At 44.5% G+C, this 22,287-nt stretch overlaps 1 protein-coding gene across 1 annotated transcript in view; it reads left to right on the top strand.

The window, feature by feature from the left end:
- Positions 1-19,527, top strand: part of CAB39L (calcium binding protein 39 like) — a 36,091-nt gene extending 16,564 nt beyond the window's left edge. Inside the window, 6 exon segments of the mRNA XM_026108364.2 lie at positions 116-234; positions 5,682-5,850; positions 9,482-9,541; positions 10,834-10,899; positions 11,549-11,692; positions 17,796-19,527. Of these exon segments, the coding sequence (XP_025964149.2) occupies positions 116-234; positions 5,682-5,850; positions 9,482-9,541; positions 10,834-10,899; positions 11,549-11,692; positions 17,796-17,975 (738 nt within the window). The 3' untranslated portion in view covers positions 17,976-19,527.
- Positions 19,528-22,287: the final 2,760 nt, after the last annotated feature.

The following is a 22,287-nucleotide window of genomic DNA, read 5'->3' as shown; positions in this document are numbered from 1 at the left end:
AAGAGAGACGGACTTGCTGCATTTTAAATTTAATTTTGCCTTTAAATAGAGATTATATTAAATGATAATTTATTCATGTTTTTACAGTTGAAAATGTGTTTTGCTTCTTTAACAGGGCAAAAAGGACGTTTCCCAGATATTTAACAACATCTTGAGAAGACAAATTGGCACGCGCAGCCCTACTGTGGAATACATTAGTGCCCATCCACACATCCTATTCATGCTTCTAAAAGGGTGGGTGCTTTAATTTGACTTTGATTCCCATTAAACAACATTGCCTGGAACATGTTGGCACTGCAATTGGTCTACTTTTTCACTTTTAGTTAAAAAATAGAAGAGATTTCAGCCTTCATACCAGATTTCTTTTCTACTGACTTGCTTTTTACTTATAAATGAGTGGATTATTTTATTTGGCCACTATTTCTTCACCACATTTCATGTTGGAATAATTATGTGCTGATTGTTTTTGCCTTCTCACAATGTGACATGGACTTCAGTGCTTGCCCTCAACCCTTCTGTAGCCTTGTTGGCTACTGCTGAGTTTCATTTAGGCCTCTTTGCATTGCAGCAGTGAGTTATAGCAGTGTCTGTAAATAACTAGAGTCAAATGCTTGGACCACCGCGTGGTAGAACACAGAGAAGCAAAAATGCATGAAAAGAATAGTTGTGTCTGTGGGGCAGGCTACTCAAGTGCTTGTAGCCACATGTGAATTTCAACTTTAAATTATGACGGTAATGAACTCCATTCCCTTCAGCATTAAATCTTTTTCTCCCCCCGCCTTTTAACCTCTGAGGGAGTAGGTGTTTAGCTGTAAGCCAGTGGTTCCCAAGGTAAGCTGGCCAAAGAAGGGGAGTTCACTGTTGCGGGGCAAGGACATCAGCTGTAACAGCATTCAGGAATGCACAAGGATTGGCCTAAAATTCCTGAGATTGCTGTCCTCTCTGCTTGGCCACAAAGTGCCTTCCCTTTAGCAAGAGTCTTTGCTTTTCCAGCTCTTGAAATCTGCTGTCTTCTGATCAGCCTTTCGGTTTTCTGTGGTCTTCTTTTCTAGCTTTATGATTTTATTTATTTTTCTCCCAGAAAGGGAGAATATATATATATGATTGCTTAGGATTAAAGAAATGATTTAAAAATAAGTGTGTTTGCTAGCTGTACAGTCTGAAACAATGTGGACTGTTGTGCTTGTTGTGTGGTTAGACTAGGAACAGCCATTCAAAATCCTGACATAAGCCTTTTTAGACAATGGTGTTTGAGAATGATTTTTTTTTTAATGTCTTTCTTGCTCTTGAGGCTTAAGAGCTGCATTTTTACCATTTGCTCTACAACGTGAGTTGCGAAAATACTTAAACACCATCTAGGGTATTTGCATAATAGGAATACAACGTCAAGGGTGAAAGTCCTTTCAACCAGCTTCCACATCTCCCAAGTGCAGACCTGCGTGAGATACCGTGGCCACCTTTTAGAGTCGGTGGAGAGAAAGAGGCACTTCTAGAGCATGTTTCCTTTCCTCCTGAAATAGTTATGTGCTTCAAAACGGGCAACATTCCAGCACAGCTGAGTAGGAAAAAGTAATTGAGAGAACTGATTTATATCAGTGTTTTAAAGAATTATGCGCTTGTCATTGGACACGGAGGCAAAACTTGGCTGTGGCAGGATTGGGCCTGCTTTTCACACAGGTGGAGGGCGAGGAACCTGGGCAGGTGGTCGTTCTTAACTAGGTCTTGCTCTTAAAAGTATTGTGATTAGTTGTGATTTATCTCCAATTTTGAAGTTGACTTTTTTGTGTTACTGAACAGCAGCTTCCTCAGAAAGAAAGCCAGTAGGCTAGTTATATGGGTTTTGTTTTAATTTGTTCATTAAAATTCAACTTTATATAAGCTTCAAAATACTTGTTTCAGGACAGTGATGATGATTCTCTCAGTCACTGCTGAAGTAAGTTGTACAACTGTTTTCAATTCCCTAGATAGATACAATCATTGTCTTCCCTCTTCTGTCTTTGCTTTTTGGATTTCCCTCACATTTTTTCACTCATTTTTGTTTGGCATGTTGCGTGTGTATCTCTTCCATATGTCTCAGCTTTATTTAAAGCTATTAAAAGTATTTTTGGATCATGTCCTAGATATTCTTTGGCACCTGTAAAAACAAATAATATTAAGATGATAGTAAAGATTTTATATTCTGCACATGTGCTGCTGATAGACACAACATCTCACTGTATGTGACCCGAGCCAAATACCAGTGGGTATTTTCAAATGGCATCAGGTAGGTGTTTTGCGGAGGCAGCTGATGTATCCTGCCTTACACCTTCAGTGTATCTGCACTAGTCTGGGTCTCTGCCTACTTGTCCTTGACTTCTTGGCTGTCTCTCTGCACTATGTGGATGTGCTGTATCCTGATTGTCATTTCTTGAGTTCCTCATTAGAAAGTGCTGCTGAATTCTTCAGCAATAGTCCAGAGCAATCTTACCAAGCCCTGAGGGGAGCCGAGTAGCTGAAGAGTGTAATGAAGTCAAACACAGCACTGTCTTACCTACGTAAGTCCACTGCCAGGAATGTCTGAAAACAATACTTAAAATACGTGCCTAAAGCCGGGGTAGGGCTCAAAACATGCAGCTTGCTTTGTGCAGGCAGCCCATAGTGCTTGGGTGCAATGAATTATGTGTCTGGGACACACGTACTTGATGTTAGACGTCACCACTTGAAAACGTGGCTTGAGGATGTGTTTTCAGGCTTATTTAATGCTAAATGAAATATATGAAAGCAAACTGTGCATAAAGGAAAGGAAAATGAATTTGTCTCACTTGTAAAAGAGTGGCGTTACCATTCAGTGATTCTTATATGATGGTATTTGGAGAGGAAAACAAAAAAATATATATATTTTAGCCATGACTGTAGAAGAGCGAGCCTGGGACTGTTGTGAAGGCTTGTCATTGTTTGACTTGTATTGGATGCAAAATTTCCTCTGCCTCCTGACAGTCAGTTCCCTACAGTATCAACAAAAGGTTGCTTTTGTGCTGCATAATGTGAGCTCTGTTGAATGGGAAGGATCCTGAATCAGATCTCCCTCCCAGTGTTTCCTGCCTAATACTCCAGTGGCACTGCCAGTTTGCAGTAACTGTTCTTACCTGTTAGGTTTCGTTTTGTCTCAGCTAGTCCCTCCCAGATTTTCAGCTTCAGAAAAACATGTAGCACATGGTTCACTTCTTACTTTTTTTTTTTTTTTGGGGGGGGGGAGGGGTAGTTTAATTGACTTTCCTGCTGTGTGGGGACTTGCTTTCGTATTTTCGTATTTTGTGTGTGTGAAGGCTTTGTGTACAAGTCGGATTTCAGTTGAATACAATGTTTGGTATATACAATTCTTGATATATTTGGCCCAAATTTTTCTCTGGTATCAATCTATTGCATTCAGAGACATTAGCCCAGAAATAATCTGATTCCTTTGTAATTTAAATTATTTTTTTCTCTTTCTAGTACAGTGACTGTAGCAGATTTAGGAGTCCGTGGCACTGTGAGCAGTGTTTCGCAGAAGTTATAAATGCGTAGGATCTTATGTGAATATGTGAGATCCTATGTGAATATATATCCTGCCATGTGCTATCTCGAATGTACACAGCCACTGCCTCTGCTCTGTTTTGTGATGGTCTGTTCATGTTACAGCACAGTAAGTCTTAATGGTGTATTGGCTGAACTGGCAAAATTTCCCTTGAGTTTATCCAAGGATAGCTTTGGAAAGAAGCTATAGAAGTTAGTGTAAAATCAGATAAGAGCATAGCTGTTTGTCAAGACCTCCTGTCTTCCAGGCTTGATGCCTTCCTAATCTCCCTCCTGCTGCCCAGTAGTCAGTGTCTGGGGATTTCCTTGGGTTTTAAGTCTATCAGAATGGAGAAGAATATAAGTTTTTGTTTCCGCTGCAGTACATCAGCGTAGAGGAGTAATGGCTCATTTGAAATGATTTTGAAACCCACCTCTGTCGTTCCTGCTTGCCCGGTGGCTTTGCATGGAAGTGTGGGTGCAGGGAGTGGGCTAGTTAGGAGCGGGCAGCCCGTAATCTTCTGTCAGGCACACCGCAGGAGCCAAGCCCAGCCGCCCTCGCTTGTGCGAACAGGACCACATCTGCGACCCGGTTCTGGGTAATGGAGCATTTGACTAAGAATGATGCTGTTGATACTTGTGTTTTTGAAAGTTATTGTGCTGGAAACAATGTAGTTTACTTGTACTCCAACCAAAATATTCCTTGGCCAACTATTAAATATTTTCCTGGCTGCACTCCTAGGAGCAGCTCTGCCTCTTTTTACTTGAAAATTACTATTCCAATTAATGAAGTAGAGGAGAGGTACATCTTAACAGAAAGCATCAACGAACGTTTATTATCTAAAGAGTTTTAAGTTCTGGTTTGCAAATGTTCCCCGAAACGACACAGATAGGGGCTGGACTGCATGCACGTGCTTAAGGGTGGGAAGCTTCATTTGCCTTTTTGGAATCAGCAGTTCATTTTCCATTAAGCCAACTATTGTTGGCATCAGGTTGAAGTATGCAGCTCTGGTATGCTCTCAAAACACTACCATTCTTTTAAATTGCAAGTTGGTGGTAAATTGAGGGCCCACTCACTTACAGCACAGATGGCATTTTGTCTTCTTTTTTTTCTTTTTGGCCTAGTAATAGAAATTAATTGTCTGGTGGAAAAATGATGCCGATACGCTCTGGGTGATAATACACAGTTCTGATATAGTGTAACCAGCTTATTGAAACAGAGTGTGCTTTCTGTCCCCTGGACTTGATTGCTTTCACATGACTGCATATTGTTAAAATATGTTCATTTTAAGTCCTTCCTGATTGTGAGATTTCTCTCTTATTTTGGGGGCTTTTAAAAATTGTGTTTCTAACAGTTTTGTTTCAGATTAGTTTTGGCCTTAAAGAAATCCAGACTTCATAGAAATGGAAGATTGTCTGAACTCCTTCCCCCTCCTTTCCAAGATCTAGAGGAGTGCTGGCTCCTATCCAGTGCAGAGCCTGTGCCATAACAGGATTGTAACTTGAGGAACTGATACCTATCTCCTGAACAAGTACTTGGTCTCTGCAGAGGAGGGATTGAGCAGATCTGCTCCTAAGCTGCAGAGATGATCTTCACAGCTACAGAAAGCTTAATTATGGGTAGACAACCTGGATCGGCTCTTCCTTGTTCGACATTAATGCTCTAGAGTGACGTGCTCTAGAAGAAGAGTGGAAGTTGAGGGATGGTCATGAGATGATACAGTTTTCTTGGATAAGCTGAGGAGCTCAGAATTAATTTTGAAATGGGAGAATGTTATATTGTATGGGCTTAGCTTTCTCATAAATCCCAAAGGGTGAAGCAATTCTGTTGAACCTTTATGCACTCCCCAAAACTGTCTTTTCACAGAGGGGAGGTGTAATGCACATTTACAACAAGATGCTTTTTGGCTTATGGAGACAGGGGTTTGGAACAGAAAATGCTGGCAGCCTTACCTGTATGTCTGTTTCTTAGTTATAAGCTGAAGGTTGGATACAGTGCTCTGGTTTAGAGTCACCGTGTGTGCAATGTGTGTTGGTGTTCACTCTAGCACTCACGTTTCCTGTGCTACAAACTTTCCTTTTGCTATAAAATTGCTCATTTGCGTTTATCCCTCTATGTTTTGGTGGTTTTGTTTGCTTTTGTTCTGCAGGTATGAAACCCCACTTATTGCCTTACGCTGTGGAATTATGCTAAGAGAGTGTATCCGACATGAACCACTGGCCAAAATCATACTTTTCTCAGAACAGTTCAGAGACTTTTTCAAATATGTGGAAATGTCAACTTTTGATATAGCTTCTGATGCCTTTGCTACATTCAAGGTAAATTATTTGGTACCTGTGTCATAGTGTTCTGTTAAAAATGGCTTTCCTCCAGTAGTGATCACTGAATGTTGTATTGCCTTTAAACTGCACAGCTTGCTTGTTGCTCAGTAGAGAATATAATTAATCCTTGGTCTGCTTGTACCAGGATTCACAACAGTGATCAAGTCTGCGAAAAATCTTTGATCCAGATTTACATTTCACTAGTGTCCCGCATCTTGATATCTCAAGCCCTTTTATGCAACCATTTAAGCTCAAATTCATCCTGCATTATGTACAGTTCTTGTAAAATGCATAATCTCTCTTCCCTCCCCACCTTCCCCCCAGAATAAAACCACCACCCGTTGTGACAACAACCAGTAAATAGAACGAACCATTTAAATTTACCTTTGAAATCCTCTAATTTTTGCTGACTCTTCTGACTTGAAGGCCTTGATATTACCATGAAACCCTTCTGGTGGCATTAAGACACTGCCACCTCTTTGCTTGCAAGTGAGCCCCCTGTTCGTCGGCGCGCGACGGGGGCTGGAAGGGGCCAGCTGGCAGCTCCTGCGTTTCCTTCCCCTTCGGTCTCTGGCTGTTGGTGATGCTGAGGAGGTCGCTTCAAAGCAGCAGCAGGGGATCAAAAGTGGTATGTAGGGCTTGCCTGTGGCTGCAGGATTGAATAATGGGGTCTGTCTGTCCCACGCACTATATTGATCCTATATTTTATTATTAACAATGAAGTTGAGTGAAACTTGCTGAATTTCTTGGAATTTGTATGTGACCATCATCTTTCCTGCAAGGTGCTAATGTAGTCTTTAGCAAAAGTTGCTGCCCGTAGGCTTAATACACAGGAACAAGTAGGTTATTTCTGCAAAAATAATTGAAGAAAACTGAGGAAAATTCTTTACAGGGAGAGAGTCTTCTAAATATAGACATAACTTTTGTTTTTTCTTCTATCAGTTGGTTCTTTGCTGTCATAGAAACAGGTTGTTCACTCTTTCCTCTCAAAGGTAATTAGGAACATGATTAGATAGACCTTAGGAATAACTAAAATGTTGGAGAGTTCAGCTCAGCAGTTCAGCACATAGGAAGCCTGGCCTCAGTTTCTACTGACCTACTGAATGAGGTAAAGATTTGATAATAGAAATAACTTTGCATTCTTAAATACTGGGTTGAGCAGGATTACCAATCCAAACCAGTCCGTTAATCAATAGCGGTGTCTTTCAATTATTTTAAGTTGCTCTGTCATTGTGTTTATTATAGGTAAACATTAGGAAAGTGAAAATAGCACAGAAATATAGACTCGTCCAGGTAAAAATACACGTGTGGGTCTGTATAAGAACGCATTTGAATTCTGTCTCCAGTGTTTTACCCTGTGCTCAGAAGCGTATTTATCTCTGGTCAGAACTAAGTTTCCTTGGATTCTGTTGGCAGTGCGAAGAGATTTGCATCCTTGGCCCAGGTCTCGCTTGGAGAAAGCAGGATAGCACACTGCGTGGTTGAGTCCCTCCTCCCAGTCGGCGGGCAGGTCGTGGACAAGGGACAGTTAAGCCATGGCAGGGACTATGGGCTGCTGCAGCCCTCCAGAGAGAAAGGGGATTGATGTCGTCCATGGACCTACAGCTGTGGAGCTTGCTTCTGTCCCCCGTGCTCCCAAAGTATTTTTAGTAGGGTTTAAATATAGGATTCTACATCCGCGTGTGCATTGGCAAGAGAGGAGTTATGAGGGCAGTTCATCCTCAGGCATAGGTGAGAAAGCACCTTTTAAATGCTTGGGGCAAATCTATAAACTGCATTTTAAAAGATTGTCTGTTAGCATCTGATGTTTGGCTAGTTCTGGAAACAAACCAGCAGTTAATCTCATCTCATCTCATTTATTTGCTTATTACTCCAAATGGCTGGAACAGCAAGAATTGATGTGGAAGCAATTGAACCATGACATACAGAGCTACCTTGATTTCTAATACCATAAAAATAAGTGCTGTGATTGCTCCCTAGCTGGATTACTGAGCTCATGTTGTTGCTTCTGTTTCCCCTGTGTTGGGTTTGTAGTGTTGCCACCTGGGTGTCTGGTTCAGAGCAGAAAGCCTCGGATAGTCTAAGCACCAGAGGAGGGTTTAATTAAATGTGCAGTAAAGTCTGAGGATATTTATAGTAGGAAAGTATTGGAATTTTTGATGATCTTGAGATGTACTTTTTAATTAAATTCAGCCAGGTGCACAGCAGAGGGGAAGCTGAGTGGCTGAAAATGCAGAGGAAAATGCGCTTGTGTTTAGAGACGTGATCAGCTGAGGAGGGTACCGGTAGCAGCTGGGAAGAGTGCTGATTGAATACTGCCCCTCCATGCTCTCTCGTGGTTTTCTATGGAAAACTCATTTTGGATTGTGTTCCATTTGTGCCCCCTACTGAGAAACGTTGTACTTGCCTCAGAAGTGCCCTGCATAAAAGCATGTGAAGCACATTTGGGTGCACTCAGCCGTTGAAACTGAGATCGTTGCGGTCCTGCTGGATAAAGGAATATATTGAAAAACATGATGTGCCGGATTTTGTAGCACTCTGCTTTCCTCTTATAATTTATGGTACAAATAAATTGAAGGACTAGCATGTAAAGGATTTGTTTTATTTGTGATGCTGTGGAGGACATGACTGTGCATCTGCTTCAACAACTCATCTGCTTCAGTTTCTGATGGCGGGTAAGAAAGCCAAGGAAAATAAGATGGAAAAAAGTAACAAACTGATTCACTGAACAAATATTAACTCAAATGGTATTCATCAGTCATTTATTGTGATCAGTGTTACATATTAAAAGAAGCAATAAGATGAAAATTAAACTTAAGTGCCTCAAACTGTCCACTTCAATTTATAGCTGTTCATCTAGAAAAGAGACTTGACTTCTTCTGGAGCTGAACATTTGCATCTCTGTCGCATTGCCATTGCATGGGGCAGATTGCTTTGATTTAACTTGGAATTAGGTGGCCGCTTGTTCGGACGGGATACATCCCCTGCAGCTTCGGCTGTCGGAAGGGTCTGCTACTTGTTGCAGTAAGCCCGCCAAGGGGCAGAAGTACCGTTGCAGGCAGAATTCGTCCCACCTATCTGAGACGCCTTTCTAGGAATGGGATGACTGTGTAGTTTAGATGCGGTCCCTGACTTTTAGGCTTTAAGTAGATAAATGAATATCACCAGTAGCTGAGTACAAGACTGCCTTGTTGCATGCACTGGAGATCAGACATAGCAATTGGTTTAATTTACCATAATCTCCCAGTTGTAGGTCACTTTTGGCTCTGGGGCCACATTGGATCTCTCTGTTAAGGGTTGTTTTGTTCTCCTTCTTTCTCCCACCCCAATTTATTTTAAGTACTGTGCACACTGACCATAAGAAAGGGTGCGAGGGAAGAGGAATATGTAGAAGGAGCCTTAAAATAGTTTACATTGATTCCACCAGCATTCATTTAATTCTTCTTAAAGTCCTAAAAAGCATATAGCAGCTGAATCTGATGCAGCATTGTTTTTCAACTCTTTTTCTCTATTGAAATAATGTTGGATATACTTTGTAAAAGATAACCTGGTAAAAAAAATATTAAGCCACATTTGAAATAAAAGGGACAACCAAATGAAAAGATAGTCTTTCTCTGTTCTTTTTCAGGACTTGCTAACAAGACACAAATTATTGGTAGCAGATTTCCTGGAACAAAATTATGATACAGTAAGTATAAATGATATAAAGAATTCTATCTGCTCATGTTTAGCCAGAAAGAGCATGCTTTTAGCAGTGCAGGGTTTTATGTTCCACATAAAATTGTCACATAGGACTGCAAACGTAAATGAAAGGCATTGCATTTACTAGAGGGGAATCCTCACTTGGCTTTTGAAAATAAAGGTACCTCCTCTGTGCACACACGTATGTAAAATTTTTGGGAGAACTCATTGTTTTAAAACAATTCTTATTCATCTCTGTATGCAACATATTTCCCCATATATGAATGAAAACTGTGAATTTAGTATGTCAATAGATGGTGGGGCGGCGGGGGGGGGGGGGGGGGGAAGAGTCTTTACTTTCTTTAAACGGTTTTGTGCTCCAGCACTGATAGGGCCATGCCAGAGTCATTTTGTAATATTTTGGGACAGAGAAGAGGGGTTACAAGAAGAAGTGTTAGCATTACTGAAAACTTCATGTACCTGATCAGGAGATTGAGATGTGAACATCTATCTTACCATCCTAAGTCAATTAGTCAGTTGGTTTGTTGCCATTTTTCACTTGGATTTTCAGATGTATTTTAAATGAAATGTGGGTCAGAAAAATTCCACTGGAATCAACCAAGATTGGACTAATATGGATAATGGAATTAGACTTTAGGTTATGTTCTCATGTTACCTTAGGTGGTATTTACTTCATTACCAAAGGAAAAAGGCCAAAGACTATTTTTTTTCTTTGTTATAGAGTTAGCAAGAAGTTTAAATAAAAATCGGGCTTATTATTGTCAGTTGTAAATGTAGTTTAACTGGAGCAAAATTACCATCTCTGCTAATCTTTTCTCTGTTAGCACTGAAGCACTGCAGTGGAACAGTCCCTGTTCCACATTCATGTAACATTTAAAAATTGAAGTATAAATTGTGGAAACTATCGTTTTTAAGCGATTCTTGGACATCAGCGGGTTTTCTGCATGTTTGGTAGACGGTTTGAGTATGAATGAGTGGACATCGCATGCTGGACCACGTGAATCTGCTGGCAGCACATTCAGCCTCTTGTAAAAGGCGGCTGCATGGGCACAAGCCCCAAGTGTCCCCAGTGATTGAAAGCTCCTGTATGCAGCCACATCTATAAGCAAGGAGGGGTAGTTTTGAGGGAAGCACCCCCAGGCAGGCACTGAAGTGTTGGGGTGCTTCGCTGCCGCTACCTCTGCTGTGCCCCTGGGCTGGGAGGGACTGTGAGAAGGGAGTGTGGCAAAGGACAGATGGATCTGAATAGGATGCACTTGTGTTTTCTTGTTCCTCTAGATCTTTGAGGATTACGAAAAGCTCCTTCATTCTGAGAATTATGTGACAAAGAGACAATCTTTGAAGGTAAAGTAAATTTTCTCAGCACTTTCCTCGTAAATTTGAAATCCTTATTATGCAGAGTATCAAAACATATATACTGCAACAGAGCAGCTGCATGCTTTGTAACAAAAAAGGGAATAAGTGCTTGCCAGTACTCTTTTTCCAAAGAATTAGCTGTGAGTTTTATTTCCTGGATCTTCAGTGAAGCACTGGGCCAGTTCTGTGGAACAAGCACCATCGCTTTTGGTCTGATCTTGATTTTGTACTTTGGTTTGTAACATAGGTTAGAAAGAACTTGAGAGGGACATCATAGTCCCCATTTACCTGTTGCTGAACTTGACATGACAGGAACAAATAAGTCTGTTAATGTAACATCTGAATGAAATGAAGGTGCGTTTGTGGGACAGCTGCACTACTGCTGCTTCTGCCCTTGCTGGCTCACTAGCTCCTATTGCATCCTGTCCATATGGTATCCATCTCTGTAGTGTTTGGAAGATGAGCGTTACTGAGCATTAACTCATTATATGATAACAAATCCATATACTTTTTTTTTTTTTAAGGTAGTGACATTGAAACTTCTTTAGGCAAACATAAAAATGTGCTGCTACTTTCTTTACATTCCAAAAAAATGTGATGGGTTGGAAAACCTTGCTTTTTGTAATTGTCTCTATAGCTGCTGGGTGAATTGATTCTGGACCGGCACAACTTTGTCATCATGACAAAATACATCAGCAAGCCAGAGAATCTGAAGCTGATGATGAACTTGCTGCGAGATAAAAGCCCCAACATCCAGTTTGAAGCATTCCATGTATTCAAGGTAAGCAAGGATGAGCTGTAGAGACAGCAGACTCTCTCTTCTGCTTATAAAAGGGTCTTTCAAGGTGGGCAAAAGAAAGGCCAGAAAAATAAGGCTACGGGGTTTTCAAATCACTTCAGATATTTGAGTGTGTCCTAATAAAAAATGTTTCCATCAGTGAGCATCAGTCTGATTTGTCTTTGCCTTCTTTCAGGTGAGAGCTAAAGCAGCACCACTTTTATTTGGGCTGAGGGTGGTCACTCAGATAGCAACAAGCTGGAAGGTAACAAAATACATAGCTTCTAGGTGGTATCCGCAGTGCCCTCTGCCACTTCTTAGGTCATTTTACCCAGTGATGCTGTGGAAAGATAAAACAGTGTGTTGAAACTCTACATTAAGACTGAAAGTAAATGGTGTTAGCACTGTATAACAGTGGGAACACAATTTGCTTTTAAGCCTATTGAAAAGATTTGGTAAATCTGTAATGAGTTTAACCCTTCCATCTTTTTGCACTGATCGTTCATGCAGCTGTAAGCAATTACCAGATGCAGCCAGTATCCTTTTTCTTGTTATGATTAATGCTAATGGGGAAAAAATTTACTTTTTATTCCTATCAAAAAAGTTCTCTTCTCTGGGTCAGAGGGTGTATTGTTATTGCAAAGCTACCTTTATTCTGGAATTAACACATTAATCTCACACTATGTAAATAGAGTTGTTAGTGAGTTGCAGAAGGGGGGATTGAGTCTGTGAAGATATCCTTCACCAAGATGGTTAAAAAAATATACCAGCTCACACCGAAAGGCATACTGTTCCAAAAAGTTACATCACCCTCCACAAATTCAGGATGACTTGTTGAGTTTTGTAGTTCTGCCACTTCTGATTTGGAAAAAACCTTTTGGGTCTGCGGTGCGGAGGCTTAGGAGATGTACAGCTGCTTCCAAAAGCTTTTCCTTCACAAAAAATGCCTCAAGGAGAATTAAAAAATCAAATCCCTCCCTGAAATAAGCAGCTTGGTAAGCTGTTCACTTGCTGACTTTCTCCGTAATCAGCTGAACAACTGCGAGTGCCTACAACTCTTCCTCCTTATCAGGAGGCGTGCAGGTCCAGGGTTAGAGAGCAACCAGGCTCAAAGCACGTGCAGCCTTGGAGGTGTCTGGGGAGGGCAGGGATCAGAGCACTGGGCTCTGTTAGCCACCCTGTGGATAGATGCCAGATTTTTGTGTGTGAAGCACACGGGTTGCTATTTCTGTATTAATGATAGGCATGGCCCAGTCCTTGGGAGCAGCTGTTTCTCAGTATTTTAAGAGGCATTTGTAAGGATTTGGCACAACTGGAAATGATTCTGGTATGTCTCCATGTCATTCATTGCTGTTGCTCACATTCTGCCTCCCCGTTCCTCCCTTCTTTTCGCTTTTTTCCATGTGTTGCCTCCCATTCCCAGTTGGAGTGTAGATGCTGTAGGCCGAGCATTGCTCAGCCGCTTGCTCGCCACTTGCTACCATGTGCACGTAATGCTGAGGCCTTGAGACGTCCAGCAAAACAAACAGTGCGCAATGATAATGTTACATCTCTTCAGCAACCTAGAGTGACCCGTGTAAACAGAGGTCCAGCAGAGTTCGCTTTGTAAGTCCCCCCTGAGGATGCCCCCCCCCCCCCCCCGCAGTGAGGCATTCGGCATATCCTCATGGGCAAGGTGAAGTATAGGATATGCTATAGGATATGCCCTTGTGAACCAGCTTTGTAGAGGGGGGCGAAGAAGAGCATTTTCCCCAATGTCACTTTTTAAAGTTAAATACTAACTTGCTGAGAACCAGCAAAAGAAAACTTTAAATATTTAAGAGAATGAGGGAAAACGCTGCTGCCTCGCTGTGACCCCTTCTGCGCTGTGCTTGCCTCCTGTTTTAGGGTTGGTGCCCCTGAGCCCGATTCTCATCAGCTGTACTAATTCTGTGCCAGAGTAACTGGGAGAAGAATTTAGTCCTCAGCTTTTAATCTGTCATCAGTTTTAAACTGTATCTGCATTTTTAAACTGAGCTTACAAAATACCCATACAGTCCTGGTTGAAATTACAGCAGACTGATCACAGCGATTTGAAATCAAAGCTCTGCTGAGAAGGTGATACTTGCTGCTCTCTCTGAGCTGCCAAAAGATTTGGGTTTAAATTACCTGACTTGTATGTCTAACTGGTGAAACATCCTTGAAATAAAAAAATGGTTGTTTTGTGAGTATCCAAATTCCAGCTCTCCCATGCCCCGGCCGAGCCCCCACCTGACCCTTAGCTCCCTGAGGCAACTTCTAATTATCAAAGATTCAAAACTAAGATGTAGACTAACACAGTGAGCACCTCTACCTTGAAAATAATTTGCAGGAATGTTTGGTGGTTAAAGATGGCAGCAACCTTCAAGCTCTGAGAGCATTTTACATGTCCAGGATGCTTCAGGTGGGGAATTGAAGACACATGGAGATCCCCCTTGCGGTGCCTCCTTCCGTTTTCCCCTGAGGAGGTGCGTGACCTTCCTCCCAGCTCCTCCTCTTCCTTTTGCCGAAGCAAAAGGGAGCTTCTGCCTTGCAGCATCATCCCAAAGGCTTGCGGTTACCACGTAAAGCTGGACATCACAGCAATGCGCACATGGGGATTAGCCAGTGTTTAATCACTAAGAAAAGCTAACACATTGTCATTGCCTGGAGTTGTAGGCTTTGACAGTCACCAGTTCTCCATACTGATTTCAGTGACGAAGTCTTGGATTTCAGCACGCGCGGTTCGAGGGCCGGATGCTGGAAAGGGCAGTCCAGCTCCTGTGATGGATTTGTAAGTTATTAGAGGAGCTGCTCTGTGTTCGCCTGTAGGAGAGCAAAGCTTTCAGGTGCACCTGGATGTGGCGCGAGTTGTCCTTGGGCCTTGTGAATTTACAAATAAAGGCTAATAACAAGGTCTCCTGGCTTTCATGTAAACATATTGGTTATTTTGAAGCCCCCCAGGGGTGAATTTGCATTATGTAACGTTCTGGTTCCAAAGTAGACATGTAGCAAGATACGTTTCAGTGTTTTAAATCTAAGAATAGAGCGGGGACACTGTGTTCTGTGACCTTAGTTTTGTTTTTCCATCCTCTTCCATGCCCGTTATGGAGCTATGTGCTGCGGCTTGCCCTGCGAGTGGTTTCACATAATTTGACTGTGCTGATGGTTTCCTCTTGACAGGAGGCCGGAGCCTGGTTAGTGTGGCTGAGTCCTCTTGGGTTCTCAGCTGCAGAGTTTATAGGGCAAGAAATGCCATGCTAAGCCTCAGCCTACAAGCAGCATCAACTCTACGGCGCTTCCACATGCAGCCTCTTTGTCGTGAACGTGGGAGAAGCTTAATGCCCAGCACCATTTTGACACAAGGAAATTGGCTCGTACACCTATTTGCTGGTGTCAAAGCTTTTGTATTTGGCCCCTAATCCCTCACTCTTCAAAAGCTGGCCGGAGGGTGGAGGAACTACCGGGGTCTAGGCTGAGCGATAGGTGGTGGCTTTGGACCCCTCCATTTGCAGGGACTTTGTTCAGAAGAAATAAGATTGCGTGTGACCCCAGAGTAGGTCTTAAAATACTCGCTTCAGGGTACCCAGCCTCTGCGATTGCTTTTTGCTCTGCTGTGTCACCAAAGGATGGCGATGCCCCGTTGTTAATCGTGAGGAAGCAAGGCTGGGCTCTCCCATCACGTGATTTTGGTATTCGTCTGAGAATATAGTGCATGACTCTTAATGCAGAAGAGAGCAACAGGTCCATTTTGGACCACTTTTGACACTTCTGAGTTGATTTTTATTCCAGTTCTTTTGAAAATACTCACAAAATGGAGCTGTGCAGAAATGGCTATTTTCAGAGCTGGAATTTCAGTATGAGGTCTCTCTTTATTTTGAGTCTCTCTTTCTCATGTGTCTGAATTAAGTGCTCTAGAACACAAATCTTTCCTAACAAAGCGGTAGCAGAAACTGATTTTTCTGTGAAGTTAAACTTCATTTTAGTAGAAATGTTCCAGCTAGTTGTGAGAATGATTTCTATTTTCATGGACTTAGCTCTTTCTTTATGACAATATGGCGTTCTGAATTAGTGGGACTCTGCTTTTGAAAGTAAAACCTTATGGTGGTCCTGGTCCCACACTTTGTGGAGCTCATTAGTTGGTACTCGCAGAATTGATTTTATTTTCATAGTTAAAACTTTGAATACCATTTCAGGAATTTTCCAGTCCTGCAAGGTTCTCGCTTTACGAGTGCTTGATGACATTGAGCAAGGCTGGATGTGATGTCTTCTATTAAGCGAAGTGCTTGCTATGGTAATACCAGTTGCATGACCGATGTGAAATGCTGGCATTTACTAGGTTTACCACTTGGACCTTTCAGTCCTGTTTGCAGACCAGAGAGCTTTTGTAAGAGAAGTGATTTCGCTTCATTCATTTGGAAGGTCAGTCCTGAGTTTTCTTTAAAGAGGCCTGATACTCATTGGGGGCAGATGTTCAGCACATCAAGGTCCAGCCTTCCTTGAAGCATCCCATTTGAAGTGCACATTAATCAGATGATTTCTGAAAACGTAGGTCCTGTAAGCATATTTTGTTGTGTTCTTCTGTTGGCCACAAAAGGGGAAGGGACTGCTGCATCCTGGTGGGAACCAAACTTCTGTGCCTGTGGCATTTTGAGGTTTGTACTCCCTGGAGAAGGCGCAGAGTGGAAAGCTGCAAAGCACATTCACTGGTGGTTCACATCCCCAAAGCCTTTATTCCTCAAACTGAGGGGAACCAACATATCGATGGTAGAATATCAAAGCTGTTTGCGAGGGAAAGGATATTGCTGTGAAACGCTCCCGGCAGCGACAGGACAAATAGCTGCCGAGAGTCCGTCGAGGGTAGTGAGAGCTGTGAGCTGACCGTTTTGCTGACTGATGAATGTGTCGCCGGTAAGCGGAGGTGTTTTGAGTGCTGGGAGCATCGTGCAGGAAAGCTATTACTTTCAGGTGGCTGCTCTGGAGGGCTCCTAGGGGAGCCTTGCGCCGTTGCCTCAGATCATGAAGTTTTAGGATGGCAAGGAGGCAAAAAATAAATGATTTGAGAGCAAAAGCTCAAGGTCATCAGAGAAAGGAGACATGGAGGGCTGTGCAAAGAGGGAGTGAGTAGCTGGAGATACTATACTGTCACGAGGGCCACGGTGTAGCCACTGGGTCGAGGAAAACGGTGTGTAGCCCCACAGCGAGCCTGTGGCTCTGCACCTCCTGGCTGGATCTGGCCCACGTTTTCATGTGGATGAAGTCTCAGTGAATACAAACAAGCGTGACGCAGAGCCGCGGGGCAGTGGCGAGCGGTTGTGCCGTCCGTGCTGGGCCTGGCGAAATGCCGATCGGTGCTGTCAGCAGATGTTTGTTCTTACTCTGGTCTGAACAAGCTCGGAGGAAAAGCTGGCCGTTTTCCAGCTCTGTCCTTCTTGAATTTCGTCTCATTGGGGACAGAATAGCTGCAGTTATTTATGTCGTTGCACAAGCGGCTGCGCAGTGTTTTGTTGATCCGCCATGGTAACCTTGGTGGAAGCCAGATGTGGAAGCTCTTCTCGTCATTGCTGCGTGTGTGCGTGTTGTTCCTTCGGCGATAGCGACTGACGTCCGCAGACCCGGCATCTCCGCAGCATCTCGAGCGCCCTGGGAAGAACGTGTCACCGCTGGCCTTTATGGTCCGGCTTGAACGAAAGGCAGAAAAATGTTAAAGCAGCAGCGTCACGGTGCTGGCGAGGGTATACTGAGCTAGCAAACTCCTCTGTGCCTCCAGCTTTACAAGGGGAAAATTCTGGATTACCCTTGAAAATTGCTGTTTGGAAAGACAGGTGAGCGCAGGGCGCAGGGCTGGCTGCGATCGGGGCCGCATGTCCCAGCTCTCAGCAGCTGGGTTTGCAATCAGATGCTTTATTAAAAAAAGAGGAAAAAGAAGGGGACGCGATAGCACAGGTAGATGCGCCTTGGCCATGGTCTGCTGCTGACCCAACACGTTTGCAACCCTTTCCTCCGCCCGCCTCGGGCCGAGGTGCGTAGCAGCAGCAGCCCCTCTGCCCGGCAGCCTCCCACGGTGTTGTCACTGCTTGCTCCTCTTTCTTTTTTCTTTGCACATTAGGTTTTTGTGGCCAGTCCAAACAAGACGCAGCCGATCGTGGAGATCCTGTTGAAAAACCAACCCAAGCTGATCGAGTTCCTGAGCAATTTCCAGAAAGAGAGGACGGACGACGAACAATTCACCGATGAGAAGAACTACTTGATAAAGCAAATCCGAGACTTGAAAAAGCCGACGGCGTGAAGACCTTCCTCTCCTTTCCCACTGTAGGCATTAAGCTCATTTGTTAGGTTCCTCCACGTCCCTTAAACACCACCATAGTGCTCAAGGAGGCACAGCAAGTGCCTGGTTTTTATTTTGTCTTCGTTCCTAGGTGTCGAGAGTATAGAAGGTTTTACATGAAAACTAAAAAAAATCTAGAATAATATATTATTTTTAATCATGGCTATTTATGTCAGTTTAGACTCTCTTTGTACGATAGAAGCTGCTCTGACAGATTTTCGTTTGTGCTCAAGGAGCGTGAACCTCTTCGCTTAACTTTATCTGAAAGCCTGAGCTGTTGGTGAGTGCCCAAAGCAGGCCCTGGAGGACGGTGCCGCGTTTCCTTCACCCGGGTTTCCTTTGCCTGTGCTGTAGTGCCGCACGCGCACCAGACTGTGAAAGGGTCCGTTCGGCTCTGGAGTTAGCTGCACTTACAGGCTGGGGTCTTTAGTCAAAACAGCAGGAGATTAAAAGCAGTAAAGGTCACGTTTTCGCTTTATTTTTTTTGCCTTCTTTCATCTGCAAGTTGTCTCTTACCCCAGCGCAGAGGTTTGCTGTTCAGCCCGTGCCAGGGAAGCGGCCGACGGCGTTGGCTGGCTCGTGCCCCGGCGGGAAGGGGGCACCCTGCCATCCCCAGCAGAGCCGTGGTGGAGCTGAGCTCGGCCAGCGGATGCCGCGAGCGGTGACGCCGGCTTTGCAGCCGCTCAGATTTTCTTCCCTCAAACCTGCCTGCGCGGGGAGTGCTTCACCCACGTGTTTGCCTGAAGGTCGGGCCCCGGAGCAGAAACGGCCTCAAGCCTGAGCTGCTGAGTGGCCCTGGCTCCCGGAGGCGTTTGGGAGCCGCGGGTGCTCAGCGCCTCTTGAGGCTGAGAGCTTTTACTGGTACCTCGATGCGGTTTGGGAGGCGGCGGGGCAGCTCCAGTCTCCAGCGGTGCCCTTCGCCCGGCCTTCCCCATCCCTGCTCATTCGGACACGAATTTGGGTTCTGTGCTGGAGTTTCACCAGGAGAAATCATTGCACTGTAATATTTAAGCTTAGTAAGTCCTGTGGTCCCAAAAGTGTTTCCCAGGTGTCCTTGAAGAGTTTTTTTTTTGGGGGGGGTCTTTTGTTTTCTAATGGGAAATGAAAGTGTTACTCTGATGCTTTGTTAGGATGTGGAGCCTGAGAGCGGGGAGTGGGAGTTTCTTGACTTTGTTTTCTCAATAGCCGAAGTTGAGAGTTTTCCTGTTTGTTGTAAGACGTTTAGTTCTCTAGCTAAAACTGTAGCTACTGCTTCAAGAAAAAAGGTGAAACTGAGCTGTAAAAACAGAAGACGACTTTTTCCTTCATAAAACTGTTGTATATTAAGACGACTGATACTTTAATTTATGTGTGTTAGAAAAGGGATGAAACCGAGCAGACTGTGGGCTCATGGTTTGTTTTCAGATGTCAGGTATATACAAAAAATGTACATCTTAGTTGCCTGGAACTAAAAAAAAAAAAAAAAAAAAAAAATTTACAAGCTATTAAAGGCATGATAACTGATCGCTCTTTATTTCCATCTCTTTGGGTTTTTTTTTTTCCCTCTTGCCTTTCTGGCTAGCCCTTAGGCGCTGGGCAGCGCTAACCTCTTCTCTTTGCCAGCCCCGGTGCAGCGGACGGGGAGAGGCAAGGCAGCCTGTGCTGGCGGGAGGCCTGGCAAGCCAGGCTGCTGGCAGCGTAGCCCTTCTACCGTGGCCTGCGTGTGGAAGCGTCTACCAGCGTATTTGGGGAGGAATGCCAGCTTTCAGCAAGGTGGCCGTGACCCCCACAGAGGGGTTGCGTCTGCGGAGACAAAGGCTGTTAGCAGTGCACGCGGCACTGCAGAAGAGCTCTTGGAGGCATCCAAACCCACCTGCGATACAAGGAGAGGTTGTACCCACCCCACGGTGTTTGCTCAGCTCAGCCAGTTAGATGGTAGGGGGTAAGTGGTAGCAGGGCTTGTGAAAAATGTGTGTTTGTGTGTGAATGTCATAGGTGGTCTTATAATAAAATTACATGTATCAGCTTATACAAGAAGCTGGTCCAGAAGTATTGCCCACGCTCCTCTCAGTGATTTAGTTTTCCCCAAGCTCAACTTGCTTAGCTCTTTGAAAGACGAAAAAGCAAAAAAGACACACCATAATAGCATTTCACAGCAGGCTGGGACGCACATTCCTAAGAAATTGAAAATGCGGTCTTTCCTAGTGCAACTTTGAAATACAGATAGACCTTTCTGTTCCCCTTGGTGCGTTGGCTCCTCATCTTCTCTTTCAGCAACTGCTCCCAGGAGGAACTCGCAGTCTCTCTTACGTTTGTGCCTGAGGGAGCTGTGCCATTGCAGGCCATGGGTCACCAGTGGGAAGACGGGGGAGAAGAGTGGAGCCTGGAGAAAGAAAGAAAGAAGCTGGAGGCAGCCTGGGCTGCAGCCTCCAACTCCCAGTCCCCAGGCAGCCTTTGGTGGGGTTTGCGGCTCAAGCCTGAGTCTGCGCCAACTCATGCTCTGCGCCTAGTCTGCACGTAAAACCATATTTGATACAGCAGAGTGCCAGGAATCTTTGAACCATCATTTTTTGTCCCAGGATTTGGGAGGAATCTGATGGAGAAGGGGAAAGGCCTCCCCTGTTCGCAATGGTGTGGACGTCAGCAGGTGCGAAAACACAGGAAGGCCGCAGGACTTTGGCCTTTGATAAATGTGGGTGTTGAGACTGTTGGGGCCTCTTGCTCTGCATACTCCGGGAATGAGATCAGAGGAGAAGGAAAGAATGACTTGGACCCTGTAAGCGAATGATAAAAGTGCTCACAGGAGGGAGAGGGGATCTGGAGTGCATTTGTCCTCCAGCGAGTACTTTGCTATGGTCTGTGTAATCGGAGCTGGGCTCAGAGAGCCCCGGCCTCTTTCCAAAGGATGCAGTAATGTTTGGTCAGTAGAGATGCGTTTTTTTTTTTTTTTTTTTTCCCTGGTCAGATGAGTACTTCATTTTTCTGTATGAAGTGCAAGAGCTTCAACTTTGTGGCTGCCTTTCTGCAGAATGGCCTTGGCTTTGTGGCGCAGGTTGCAGGGGAGCGAGGGGAATATGGGTTTTGCTCTCTAACGAATATAAGGTTATTGAACCAAGCCTTTTCCCTTCTTGACTAAGCACCCTAGCATCAAAATATAGGTTCCTATGGCCTTTAAATTTCCCCAGGATTAGGCAGGGAGCTGAGTGGGTGCTTCCACCATCCATCATTTTTGGCCTTGCATGTTGATGCATGTCCAGCACATCCTAATTCAAGCAAGAGCAACTGCCCTGCTGTGGCTCTGCTGGGGTGAGCTAGGAGTCAGCTTTATCTACTAGCTTGTCCCAAGAGCGGGAGGAAAGACTTCTTAGCAGCAGGTCAACATGCTGGCATTCATACTACGCTAACATAAATCTTTCATGTATTTTTTTCGAAAGGCCACTGGGGAGGGTGAGCTTATGCTGGCATTTGTGTGACATGTCCCTAATGCCTGGCTTTTGCAAAAGTTGTTGTTTAAACACTGCAGCATGCCACCTCAGGCTTTTTCTGTTCCTGATTTTTTCTCTACATCATTGGCAATTCAGGGGCCAGCATGGGGAGATTATGGCAAAACCCTGAGGTGACCCTACCAGAGCCTCGTCCCCAGCTGTGGTGGGAGGTCGCAGTAGTCTCATGGCTTCCCCGAAGGCTGGTGGTGCTGATGCAGAGCCTGGCAGAGCCTCTCAGACAACCGATGCGGAACACTGCAGCTATAATCCATGATCGTTGGCCTGCAGAAAATAACTGTTGCACTGACCAATGCCCCAGGGAAAAGCAATGGGCAGCACGGTCCCTTACCTGGTTGCTCCTAGTCCAAACACTGTTTAAGCACGTGCTGCTGAGATTCAAGCACTGCTCTGTCCCTAAATGACAGTCCTGCCAGCCTCATTTGTTGCTCTTCCTAGTCACAAGCTTTGTGCAGTCTCAGACAATATGGCATTTACAGTGCATAGTAACACAGCCTTGTCCCCTGCTGCCTGCAGTAGCGGGATTTCCTGGGTATCTTTTGCAGTACTTAAAATAAAATACCTCTGTGCAGCTGTACTGTACACGCTCATTCACTTCCCCATCCTCCCAGGCAGTGGCGCCCCAGGCCCTTGCTGGGCTCCCCCAGGAATCAAACCCGGCTCCACCTGGGCCTATTCCGCTGCTAACACCGATCCCTCACAGCTGCGCGAACTACTGCTCGGCAGCTCCGCCGCCTGCTGCTGCAGCAATGCGCCTCTGCTCTTGCAGCAGCCAAGGCAAAATAGCCCCG

This window comes from Dromaius novaehollandiae, chromosome 1, assembly GCF_036370855.1.
Source record: "Dromaius novaehollandiae isolate bDroNov1 chromosome 1, bDroNov1.hap1, whole genome shotgun sequence".
Classification (NCBI taxonomy): Eukaryota; Metazoa; Chordata; class Aves; order Casuariiformes; family Dromaiidae; genus Dromaius; species Dromaius novaehollandiae.
Note: the sequence above shows the minus strand (reverse complement) of the source record. Positions and strands in the feature narration are given on the sequence as shown.